The sequence below is a fragment of the Tachypleus tridentatus genome, chromosome 13 (assembly GCF_004210375.1).
Source record: "Tachypleus tridentatus isolate NWPU-2018 chromosome 13, ASM421037v1, whole genome shotgun sequence".
NCBI lineage: Eukaryota > Metazoa > Arthropoda > Merostomata > Xiphosura > Limulidae > Tachypleus > Tachypleus tridentatus.
In genome coordinates this window covers 269,252,532-269,264,243 of record NC_134837.1, presented here as the reverse complement: position 1 = coordinate 269,264,243, position 11,712 = coordinate 269,252,532, and the positions used below count along the sequence as shown (strand labels likewise).

The 11,712-nt window shown below is 32.7% G+C and overlaps 3 protein-coding genes across 3 annotated transcripts; all 3 read left to right on the top strand.

The window, feature by feature from the left end:
* The first annotated feature begins 552 nt into the window (after nucleotides 1-552).
* Nucleotides 553-2,615, top strand: LOC143236555 (uncharacterized). Its single transcript, XM_076474858.1, has one exon. The coding sequence runs from the start codon at nucleotides 687-689 to the stop codon at nucleotides 2,613-2,615; it is 1,929 nt and encodes a 642-aa protein (XP_076330973.1). The 5' UTR covers nucleotides 553-686.
* Nucleotide 2,616: 1 nt separating this feature from the next.
* Nucleotides 2,617-6,721, top strand: LOC143237649 (uncharacterized). The gene has a single exon (XM_076477139.1). It carries the CDS (start codon nucleotides 2,705-2,707, stop codon nucleotides 6,692-6,694), a length of 3,990 nt encoding a protein of 1,329 aa, XP_076333254.1. The 5' UTR covers nucleotides 2,617-2,704; the 3' UTR covers nucleotides 6,695-6,721.
* A 15-nt stretch (nucleotides 6,722-6,736) lies between these two features.
* On the top strand, nucleotides 6,737-11,475 carry LOC143237650 (uncharacterized). The gene has a single exon (XM_076477140.1). The coding sequence runs from the start codon at nucleotides 6,748-6,750 to the stop codon at nucleotides 10,690-10,692; it is 3,945 nt and encodes a 1,314-aa protein (XP_076333255.1). The 5' UTR covers nucleotides 6,737-6,747; the 3' UTR covers nucleotides 10,693-11,475.
* The last annotated feature ends 237 nt before the right edge of the window (nucleotides 11,476-11,712 follow it).

Below are 11,712 nucleotides of genomic sequence, written 5' to 3'. Positions count from 1 at the left end.
ACTAATAATAAGGTAATAGAAAATGATGAAAACAATAAAACAACAAGTAATAATGAGGTGACAGAAGAAGATAAACAAATTGATGCCATTACTAATAACAAGGTAACAAATGATGATGAACAGAATAAAACAGCAGGTGGTAATGAGGTGATAGAAGAAGACGAACACAAAGAAACCACAAATGACAATGAGGTGTCAGAAGGTGATGAACAGAAAGAAACCACATGTGATAATAAGGTAATAGACAATGATGAACAGTATGAATCCACATGTGATAATGAGGTAACAGAATTTCATGAACAGAATGAATCCACAAGTGGCAATTGCGTAATTGCAGATAATGAATACAAAGAAATCACAAGTGACAATAAGGTAACAGCAGATGATGAACTGAATGAAGCCACTTATGATAAAGACGTAAAGGAAGATAACAAACAGTATGAAGCCATATGTGATAATGAGGTGATAGAATATGAAGAACAGAAAGAAGCTACAAGTGATAATGAGGAGACACAAGATGATAAACACAATGAAGCCACAAGTGATGGGGGGTAATAAAAGATGATGAAGACAAAGAAACCACAAATGATAATGGCATAAAAGAAAATGATGAAAAGAAAGAAGCTACAAATGATAATGAGGAAATAGAAGATGATGAACAGAAAGAAACCACAAGTGATAATTACATGTTAGAAGATGATGAACACAAAGAAGCTACAAGTGATGATGAGGAAATAGAAGATGATGAACAGAAGGAAATCACAAGTGATAATTACATGAAAGAAGATGATGAACACAAAGAAGCTAGAAGTGATGATGAGGAAATAGAAGATGATGAACAGAAGGAAATCACAAGTGATAATTACATGAAAGAAGATGATGAACACAAAGAAGCTACAAGTGATGATGAGGAAATAGAAGATGATGAACAGAAGGAAATCACAGGTGATAATTACATGAAAGAAGATGATGAACACAAAGAAGCTAGAAGTGATAATGATGTAATAGAGTTTGATGAACAAAATGAATCCACTTCTGATAATGATCTAATAGAGTTTGATGAACAAAATGAATCCACTTCTAATAATGATGTAATAGAGTTTGATGAACAAAATGAATCCACATGTGATAATGATGTAATAGAGTTTGATGAACAAAATGAATCCACTTCTGATAATGATGTAATAGAGTTTGATGAACAAAATGAATCCACTTCTGATAATGATGTAATAGAGTTTGATGAACAAAATGAATCCACTTCTGATAATGATGTAATAGAGTTTGATGAACTAAATGAATCCACTTCTAATAATGATGTAATAGAAGATAATGTACAGAAAGAAGCCACAAGTGATAATGAAGTGACAGAAGATGATAAACACAATAAAGCCACAACTCATAAGGTAACAGAACAATATGAGGAGAATAAATCCACAAGTGATATTGAGGTAAAAGAAAATTATGAACATAGTTACACCATTACTAATAACAAGATAACAGAAGATGATGAAGAGAATAAAACAGCAAGTGATGATGTTGTGACAGAAGATGATGAACAAAAGGAAGTCATAAGAGGTAATGAGGTGATAGAAGATGATGAACAGTATGAAGCCACTTCTGATGATGTAATAGCGGATGATGAACAGAAAGAAGCTATAAGTTATTGTGAGGTGATAGAATATAATGAACACAATGAAACAATGAGTCACATTAGGTTAATAGCAGATAATGAAAAGAATGAAGTCACAAGTGATAATGAGGTAGTAGAATATGATGAACACAAAACACCAACAAGTGATAGTGATGTAATAGCAGGTAATGAACCAAAGGAAAATACAAGTGATAATGAGGTAACAGATGATGATGAACAGAAAGATACTACCAGTGATAGTGAGGTAACAGAATTTGATGAACAGTATGAATCCACATTTGATAATGATGTAATAGAAGGTATTGAACAGAGAGAAATCACAAGTCATAATGAGGTCACAGAAAATGATAAACACAATGAAGCCACAACTCACATGGTAACAGAACAAGATGAAGAAAATCAATCCACCACTGATACTGAGGTAACAGAACAAGATGAAGATAATGAATCCACAACTAACATTGATATAAAGGAAAATTATGAACAAATTGACACCATTACTAATAATAAGATAACAGAAGATGATGAAGAGAATAGAACAGCAGGTGGTAATGAGGTGATAGAAGAAGACGAACACAAAGAAACCACAAATGACAATGAGGTGTCAGAAGGTGATGAACAGAAAGAAACCACATGTGATAATAAGGTAAAAGACAATGATGAACAGTATGAATCCACATGTGATAATGAGGTAACAGAATTTCATGAACAGAAAGAATCCACAAGTGGCAATTGCGTAATTGCAGATAATGAATACAAAGAAATCACAAGTGACAATAAGGTAACAGCAGATGATGAACTGAATGAAGCCACTTATGATAAAGACGTAAAGGAAGATAACAAACAGTATGAAGCCATATGTGATAATGAGGTGATAGAATATGAAGAACAGAAAGAAGCTACAAGTGATAATGAGGAGACACAAGATGATAAACACAATGAAGCTACAAGTGATGGGGGGTAATAAAAGATGATGAAGACAAAGAAATCACAAATGATAATGGCATAAAAGAAAATGATGAAAAGAAAGAAGCTACAAATGATAATGAGGAGATGGAAGATGATGAACAGAAAGAAACCACAAGTGATAATTACATGTTAGAAGATGATGAACACAAAGAAGCTACAAGTGATGATGAGGAAATAGAAGATGATGAACAGAAGGAAATCACAAGTGATAATTACATGAAAGAAGATGATGAACACAAAGAAGCTAGAAGTGATGATGAGGAAATAGAAGATGATGAACAGAAGGAAATCACAAGTGATAATTACATGAAAGAAGATAATGAACACAAAGAAGCTAGAAGTGATAATGATGTAATAGAGTTTGATGAACAAAATGAATCCACATGTGATAATGATGTAATAGAGTTTGATGAACAAAATGAATCCACTTCTGATAATGATGTAATAGAGTTTGATGAACAAAATGAATCCACTTCTGATAATGATGTAATAGAGTTTGATGAACAAAATGAATCCACTTCTAATAATGATGTAATAGAAGATAATGTACAGAAAGAAGCCACAAGTGATAATGAAGTGACAGAAGATGATAAACACAATAAAGCCACAACTCATAAGGTAACAGAACAATATGAGGAGAATAAATCCACAAGTGATATTGAGGTAAAAGAAAATTATGAACATAGTTACACCATTACTAATAACAAGATAACAGAAGATGATGAAAAGAATAAAACAGCAAGTGATGATGTTGTGACAGAAGATAATGAACAAAAGGAAGTCATAAGAGGTAATGAGGTGATAGAAGATGATGAACAGTATGAAGCCACTTCTGATGATGTAATAGCGGTTGATGAACAGAAAGAAGCTATAAGTTATTGTGAGGTGATAGAATATAATGAACACAATGAAACAATGAGTCACATTAGGTTAATAGCAGATAATGAAAAGAATGAAGTCACAAGTGATAATGAGGTAGTAGAATATGATGAACACAAAACACCAACAAGTGATAGTGATGTAATAGCAGGTAATGAACCAAAGGAAAATACAAGTGATAATGAGGTAACAGATGATGATGAACAGAAAGATACTACCAGTGATAGTGAGGTAACAGAATTTGATGAACAGTATGAATCCACATTTGATAATGATGTAATAGAAGGTATTGAACAGAGAGAAATCACAAGTCATAATGAGGTCACAGAAAATGATAAACACAATGAAGCCACAACTCACATGGTAACAGAACAAGATGAAGAAAATCAATCCACCACTGATACTGAGGTAACAGAACAAGATGAAGATAATGAATCCACAACTAACATTGATATAAAGGAAAATTATGAACAAATTGACACCATTACTAATAATAAGATAACAGAAGATGATGAAGAGAATAGAACAGCAGGTGGTAATGAGGTGATAGAAGAAGACGAACACAAAGAAACCACAAATGACAATGAGGTGTCAGAAGGTGATGAACAGAAAGAAACCACATGTGATAATAAGGTAAAAGACAATGATGAACAGTATGAATCCACATGTGATAATGAGGTAACAGAATTTCATGAACAGAAAGAATCCACAAGTGGCAATTGCGTAATTGCAGATAATGAATACAAAGAAATCACAAGTGACAATAAGGTAACAGCAGATGATGAACTGAATGAAGCCACTTATGATAAAGACGTAAAGGAAGATAACAAACAGTATGAAGCCATATGTGATAATGAGGTGATAGAATATGAAGAACAGAAAGAAGCTACAAGTGATAATGAGGAGACACAAGATGATAAACACAATGAAGCTACAAGTGATGGGGGGGTAATAAAAGATGATGAAGACAAAGAAATCACAAATGATAATGGCATAAAAGAAAATGATGAAAAGAAAGAAGCTACAAATGATAATGAGGAGATGGAAGATGATGAACAGAAAGAAACCACAAGTGATAATTACATGTTAGAAGATGATGAACACAAAGAAGCTACAAGTGATGATGAGGAAATAGAAGATGATGAACAGAAGGAAATCACAAGTGATAATTACATGAAAGAAGATGATGAACACAAAGAAGCTAGAAGTGATGATGAGGAAATAGAAGATGATGAACAGAAGGAAATCACAAGTGATAATTACATGAAAGAAGATAATGAACACAAAGAAGCTAGAAGTGATAATGATGTAATAGAGTTTGATGAACAAAATGAATCCACATGTGATAATGATGTAATAGAGTTTGATGAACAAAATGAATCCACTTCTGATAATGATGTAATAGAGTTTGATGAACAAAATGAATCCACTTCTGATAATGATGTAATAGAGTTTGATGAACAAAATGAATCCACTTCTAATAATGATGTAATAGAAGATAATGTACAGAAAGAAGCCACAAGTGATAATGAAGTGACAGAAGATGATAAACACAATAAAGCCACAACTCATAAGGTAACAGAACAATATGAGGAGAATAAATCCACAAGTGATATTGAGGTAAAAGAAAATTATGAACATAGTTACACCATTACTAATAACAAGATAACAGAAGATGATGAAGAGAATAAAACAGCAAGTGATGATGTTGTGACAGAAGATAATGAACAAAAGGAAGTCATAAGAGGTAATGAGGTGATAGAAGATGATGAACAGTATGAAGCCACTTCTGATGATGTAATAGCGGATGATGAACAGAAAGAAGCTATAAGTTATTGTGAGGTGATAGAATATAATGAACACAATGAAACAATGAGTCACATTAGGTTAATAGCAGATAATGAAAAGAATGAAGTCACAAGTGATAATGAGGTAGTAGAATATGATGAACACAAAACACCAACAAGTGATAGTGATGTAATAGCAGGTAATGAACCAAAGGAAAATACAAGTGATAATGAGGTAACAGATGATGATGAACAGAAAGATACTACCAGTGATAGTGAGGTAACAGAATTTGATGAACAGTATGAATCCACATTTGATAATGATGTAATAGAAGGTATTGAACAGAGAGAAATCACAAGTCATAATGAGGTCACAGAAAATGATAAACACAATGAAGCCACAACTCACATGGTAACAGAACAAGATGAAGAAAATCAATCCACCACTGATACTGAGGTAACAGAACAAGATGAAGATAATGAATCCACAACTAACATTGATATAAAGGAAAATTATGAACAAATTGACACCATTACTAATAATAAGATAACAGAAGATGATGAAGAGAATAAAACAGCAAGTGATAATGAGGAAGTGAAAGATGTTGAACAGAAAGAATCCACAAGTGGCAATGAGGAAAAAGCAGATGATGAACTGAATGAAGCCACTTCTAATGAAGATATAATAGAAGATAACAAACAGTATGAAGCCATATGTGATAATGAGGTGATAGTATATGAAGAACAGAAAGAAGCTACAAGTAATAATAAGGAAATGGAATATGGTAAACAGAATATAACAAGTGATAATGAGGAGACACAAGATGATAAACACAATGAACCCAAATCTCATAAGGTTACAGAACAAGATGAGGTAAAAGAAAACTATGAACAAATTGCCACCATTACAAATAATAAGGTAACAAAAGATGATGAACAGAATGAAACAGCAAATGATAATGCCACAATAGAAGATGATGAACACAAAGAAGCCACAAGTGATACAGAGGTAATAGATGATGATGAAGCCACAAGTGATAGTGTGATAATAGAAGATGATGAACACAAAGAAGCCACAAGTGATACAGAGGTAATAGATGATGATGAAGCCACAAGTGATAGTGAGATAATAGAAGATGATGAACACAAAGAAGCCACAAGTGATACAGAGGTAATAGATGATGATGAAGCCACAAGTGATAGTGAGATAATAGAAGATGATGAACACAAAGAAGCCACAAGTGATACAGAGGTAATAGAAGATGATGAAGCCACAAGTGATAGTGAGATAATAGAAGATGGTGAACTGAAAGAAGCCACAAGTGATACAGAGGTAATAGATGATGATGAAGCCACAAGTGATAGTGAGATAATAGAAGATGGTGAACTGAAAGAAAGCCACAAGTGATACAGAGGTAATAGAAGATGATGAAGTCACAAGTGATAGTGAGATAATAGAAGATGATGAACACAAAAGAAGCCACAAGTGATACAGAGGTAATAGATGATGATGAAGCCACAAGTGATAGTGAGATAATAGAAGATGGTGAACTGAAAGAAGCCACAAGTGATACAGAGGTAATAGATGATGATGAAGCCACAAGTGATAGTGAGATAATAGAAGATGGTGAACTGAAAGAAGTCACAAGTGATAATGAGGAAGTGGAAGATGAGAAACAGAAAGAAATCACATGTGATACTGAGATAATAGAAGATGGTGAACTGAAAGAAGTCACAAGTGATACTGAGGTAACAGACGACAAAAAACAGAAAGAAGTCATAAAGGATAATGATGTAACAGAAGATGATGAACTGAAAGAAGTGACAAGTGACAATAAGGAAGTGGAAGATGAGGAACAAAGAGAAACCACAAGTGATACTGAGGTAATAGATGATGATGAACAGAAGGAAGTCACAAATGATAATGAGGTAAGAGAAGGTGATGAACAGAAAAAAACAACATGTGATACTGAGATAATAGACAATGTTGATCAGTATGATTCGTCATGTGATAATGATGTAATAGAGTTTGATGAACAAAATGAATCCACATGTGATAATGATGTAATAGAACTTGATGAACCAAATGAAGGCACAAGACATAATGAGGTGATAGAAGATGATGAACTAAATGAAACCAATTCTGATAATGATGTAATAGAAGATAATGAACAGAAAGAAGCCACAAGTGATAATGAAGTAATAGAACTTGATGAACCAAATGAAGGCACAAGACATAATGAGGTGATAGAAGATGATGAACTGAATGAAACCACTTCTGATGATGATGTAATAGAAGATAATGAACAGAAAGAAGCCACAAGTGATAATGAAGTGACAGAAGATGATAAACACAATAAAACCACAACTCATAAGGTAACAGAACAAGATGAAGATAATGAATCCACAACTAACATTGAGATAAAGGAAAATTATGAACAAATTGACACCATTACTAAAATTAAGATACCAGAAGATGATGAAGAGAACCAAACAGCAAGTGATAATGAAGTGACAAGTAATAATAAGGAAATGGAATATGTTGAACAGAATATAACAAGCAATAATGAGGAGACACAAGATGATAAACACAATGATGCCACAAGTGATAGAGGAGTAATAAAAGATGATGAAGACAAAGAAACCACAAATGATAATGACATAAAAGAAAATGATGAACAGAAAGAAGCTACCAGTGATAATGAGGAAATAGAAGATGATGGACAGAAAGAAACCACAAGTGAGAGTGAGGTAACAAAAGTTGATGAACTGAAGAAAACTACAAGTGATAATTACATGAAAGAATATGAAGAACAGAAAGAAGCTACAAGTGATGATGAGGTGATAGAAGATGATAAACAAATTGACACCTTTACTAATAACAAGGTAAAAGAAGATGATGAACAGAAAGAAACCATAAGTGATAGTGAGGTAATACCAGGTGATGAACCAAACAAAACTACAAGTGATAATGACATAAAAGAAGACAATGAACAGAAAGAAACCACAAATAATAATGACATGAAAGATGATGAACATAAAGAAGCTACTAGTGATAATGAGGAAATAGAATGCAATAAACAGTATGAATATACATGTGATAATGAGGTGATAGAAGATGAAGAACTGAATGAAGCCACTTCTGATAATGACATAATAGAAGATAATGAACAGTATGAAGCCATATGTGATAACGAGATGACAGGAGATGATGTACACAATAAAACAGCAGGTGATAATGATGTGACGGAAAATGATGTACAGTATGAAGCAACTTCTGATAATGGTGTAATAGCAGATGAACAGAAAGAAGCCGTAAATGATTATGAGGTGAAATGCAATGAAACCACAATTTACATTCAGGTAATAGCAGGTAATGAACAGAATGAAGTGACAAGTGATAATGAGGTAGTAGAAGATGATGAAGAGAATGAAGCCACAAGTGATAGTGAGGTAACAGAAGATGATGAACTGAAAGAAGTAACAAGTGATAATGAGGTAGTAGAAGATGATGAACAGAAAGAAGCTACCAGTGATACTGAGGTAATAGAACTTGATGAACCAAATGAAGGTACAAGACATAATGAGGTGATAGAAGATGATGAACTGAATGAAACCACTTCTGATAATGATGTAATAGAAGATAATGAACAGTATGAAGCCATATGTGATAATGAGGTGATAGAAGACGATGAACAGAATAAAACAGCAAGTGATAATAAGGTGACAGAAGATGATAAACAAACTGACACCATTACTAATAATAACGTAGCAGAAGGTGATGAACAGAAAGAAACTAGAAGTGATAGTAAGGTAAGAGCAGGTGATGAACCAATAGAAACTACAAGTGATAATGACATAAAAGAAGACGATGAAGAGAATGAAGCCACAAATGATAGTGAGGTAATAGAAGATGAACTGAAAGAAGTCACAAGTGATAACGAGGAAGTGGAAGATGAGGAACAGAAAGAAAACACAAGTGATACTGAAGTAACAAATGATGATGAACAGAAAGGAGTCATAAATAATAATGAGGCAACAGGAGATGAGGAACAGGATGAATCCACATGTGATAATGAAGTAACAGAATTTGATAAACAAAATGAATCCATGTGTGTCAATGACATAAAAGAAAATAATGAACAGAAAGAAGCCACAAGTGAAAGTGAGGTGACAGAAGATGATAAACACAATGAAGCCACAACTCATATGGTAACAGAACAAGATGAAGAAAATAAATCCACAACTGATATTGAGGTAAAAGAAAATTATGAAGAAATTGACATCATTACTAATAATAAGATAACAGAAGACAATGAAGAGAATAAAGCAGCAATAAAGAGAATAAATGAGGTGACAGAAGATGATGAACAAAAAGAAGTCAGATGTGATAATGAGGGAGTGGAAGATGATGAACAGAAAGAATTCACAAGTGGCAATTGCATAATTGCAGATAACGAACGCAAAGAAACCATAAGTGACAATGAGGTAATAGCAGATGATGAACTGAATGAAGCCACTTCTAATGAAGATATAATAGAAGATAACAAACAGTATGAAGTCATATGTGATAATGAGGTGATAGAATATGAAGAACAGAAAGAAGCTACAAGTGATAGTGAGGTAATAGCAGGTGATGAACTGAAGGAAACTACAAGTGATAATGATGACGTAAAAGAAGAAGATGAACAGAAAGAAGCTACCAGTGATAATGAGGTAACAGAAGATGATGAACAGCAAGAAGCCAGAAGAGATAATGAGGTAATAGTAGATGATGGAGAGAAAGAAGTCATAAATGATAAAGACGTAATAGAAGATATGGAACAGAAAGAAACCACAAATGATACTGAGGTAATAGATGATGATGAAGAGAATGAAGCCACAAATGATAGTGAGGTTATTGATGATAATGAACAATATGAATGCACATATGATAATGAAGTATTAGAATTTGATGAACAAAATGAAACTACAAAGGATAATGAGGTGATAGAAAATGATGAACTGAAACAAACTACAAATGATAGTGACTTAAAAGAAAATGATGAACACAAAGAACTCATAAGTGATAATGAGGTAATAGATGATGAGGAAGAGAAAGAGGCCATAAATGATAATGAGTTAATAGAAGGTAATGAACAAAAAGAAGCCACAGATGATGATACAATAATGCAAGATGATGAACATAATGGATCAGTAAGAGATGGTGAGGTAACAGATGATGGTGAACATTATGAAATGACACATAATAATGTGATACCTTTTGGCTACAATAAGAATGGGTCAACAAGTGATAGTGAGGTAACAGTTGATGAACAGAATAGAAACACGTGTAATAAGGTTGTAAATTGTGGTTATATAGAGAATGGGTCAACAAGTGATACTGATGTTACAAATAATGAATAAAATAGAACCAAATGCAATAATGTGGTAATGAGAGATGTTTTATTACTAAGGAATATGGTATTTTTTCTAGTGGTTTCTCAAAACAGTATAAGAAGAACTAGCGGCAACAAACTCTTGGAGGAACATGATGTGAGATAAGAACCAGAAGCCACTGAGACATGCCTTCACTACTTCTTACTTATGAGAATAATGAGCTGGTAAAAGGAACACATCATGTATGGATCAATCTTATCTGTAGATGTTCAGAAATACTTATAAATTAAGACCTTGTGAACCATTAATTATGGAAAACCACCATGAATAACTAACTTTTAGATTTTCTTTCTTGTAAGAAATAAGTTCCACATATTTTAACATTGGTGAAGCTCCAGAAACGTTTTATCAGAACACTATTGACTTGTAATATGATAAAAACCCTTCTGGTAACGGTGTAAACTATTGAACCTCAGTCATTAATAAACCATATTTAATATTAGGAAAACACTTCATCAAATGAGTTTAATTTCATCTTGTTTCATTTGTTTCTATCTAAAATTAAAAATATGGGATAATATAGTATTTGGAATAGGTTATTATTATTAATTATATCTCATGTTTTAAGGAATTTCAGTTTTATGACTAGATTGAAATATAGGAAGAATGCAAATACTTCTCTGGCATTTTGAGAATATACATGTATAATAAACCTTCATTAATTATTATTTGATGTTACAATGGTATGCTTTAACTAAAGGTGACAAATTACTCTATCAGGTGTGTCACATGAGTTTGACAAAAACTGTAATAAAACTATTTCCAAAATAAGACAATAATATACTTAATGCACAAAACAGTAAAGCTAAAACCATTCCTTAACATAGAAATAGAGTTATGTTTAAATATTGTGAAAGTAAAGAGTTTCTTACTGATTGTCTAACCATAACTAAAGAATTATTAATAATTACGTTATTTTAGTAATTCTTATGTTCAAAGAACACTCTAATAATATCTACAACAACAGTACAGATATTCATGTTGTAC

Coding starts and splice junctions, on each gene's coding strand:
- LOC143236555 (XM_076474858.1), top strand. CDS start 687: ATGTTAGAAGATGATGAACACAAAGAAGCTACAAGTGATGATGAGGAA.
- LOC143237649 (XM_076477139.1), top strand. CDS start 2,705: ATGGAAGATGATGAACAGAAAGAAACCACAAGTGATAATTACATGTTA.
- LOC143237650 (XM_076477140.1), top strand. CDS start 6,748: ATGATGAACACAAAAGAAGCCACAAGTGATACAGAGGTAATAGATGAT.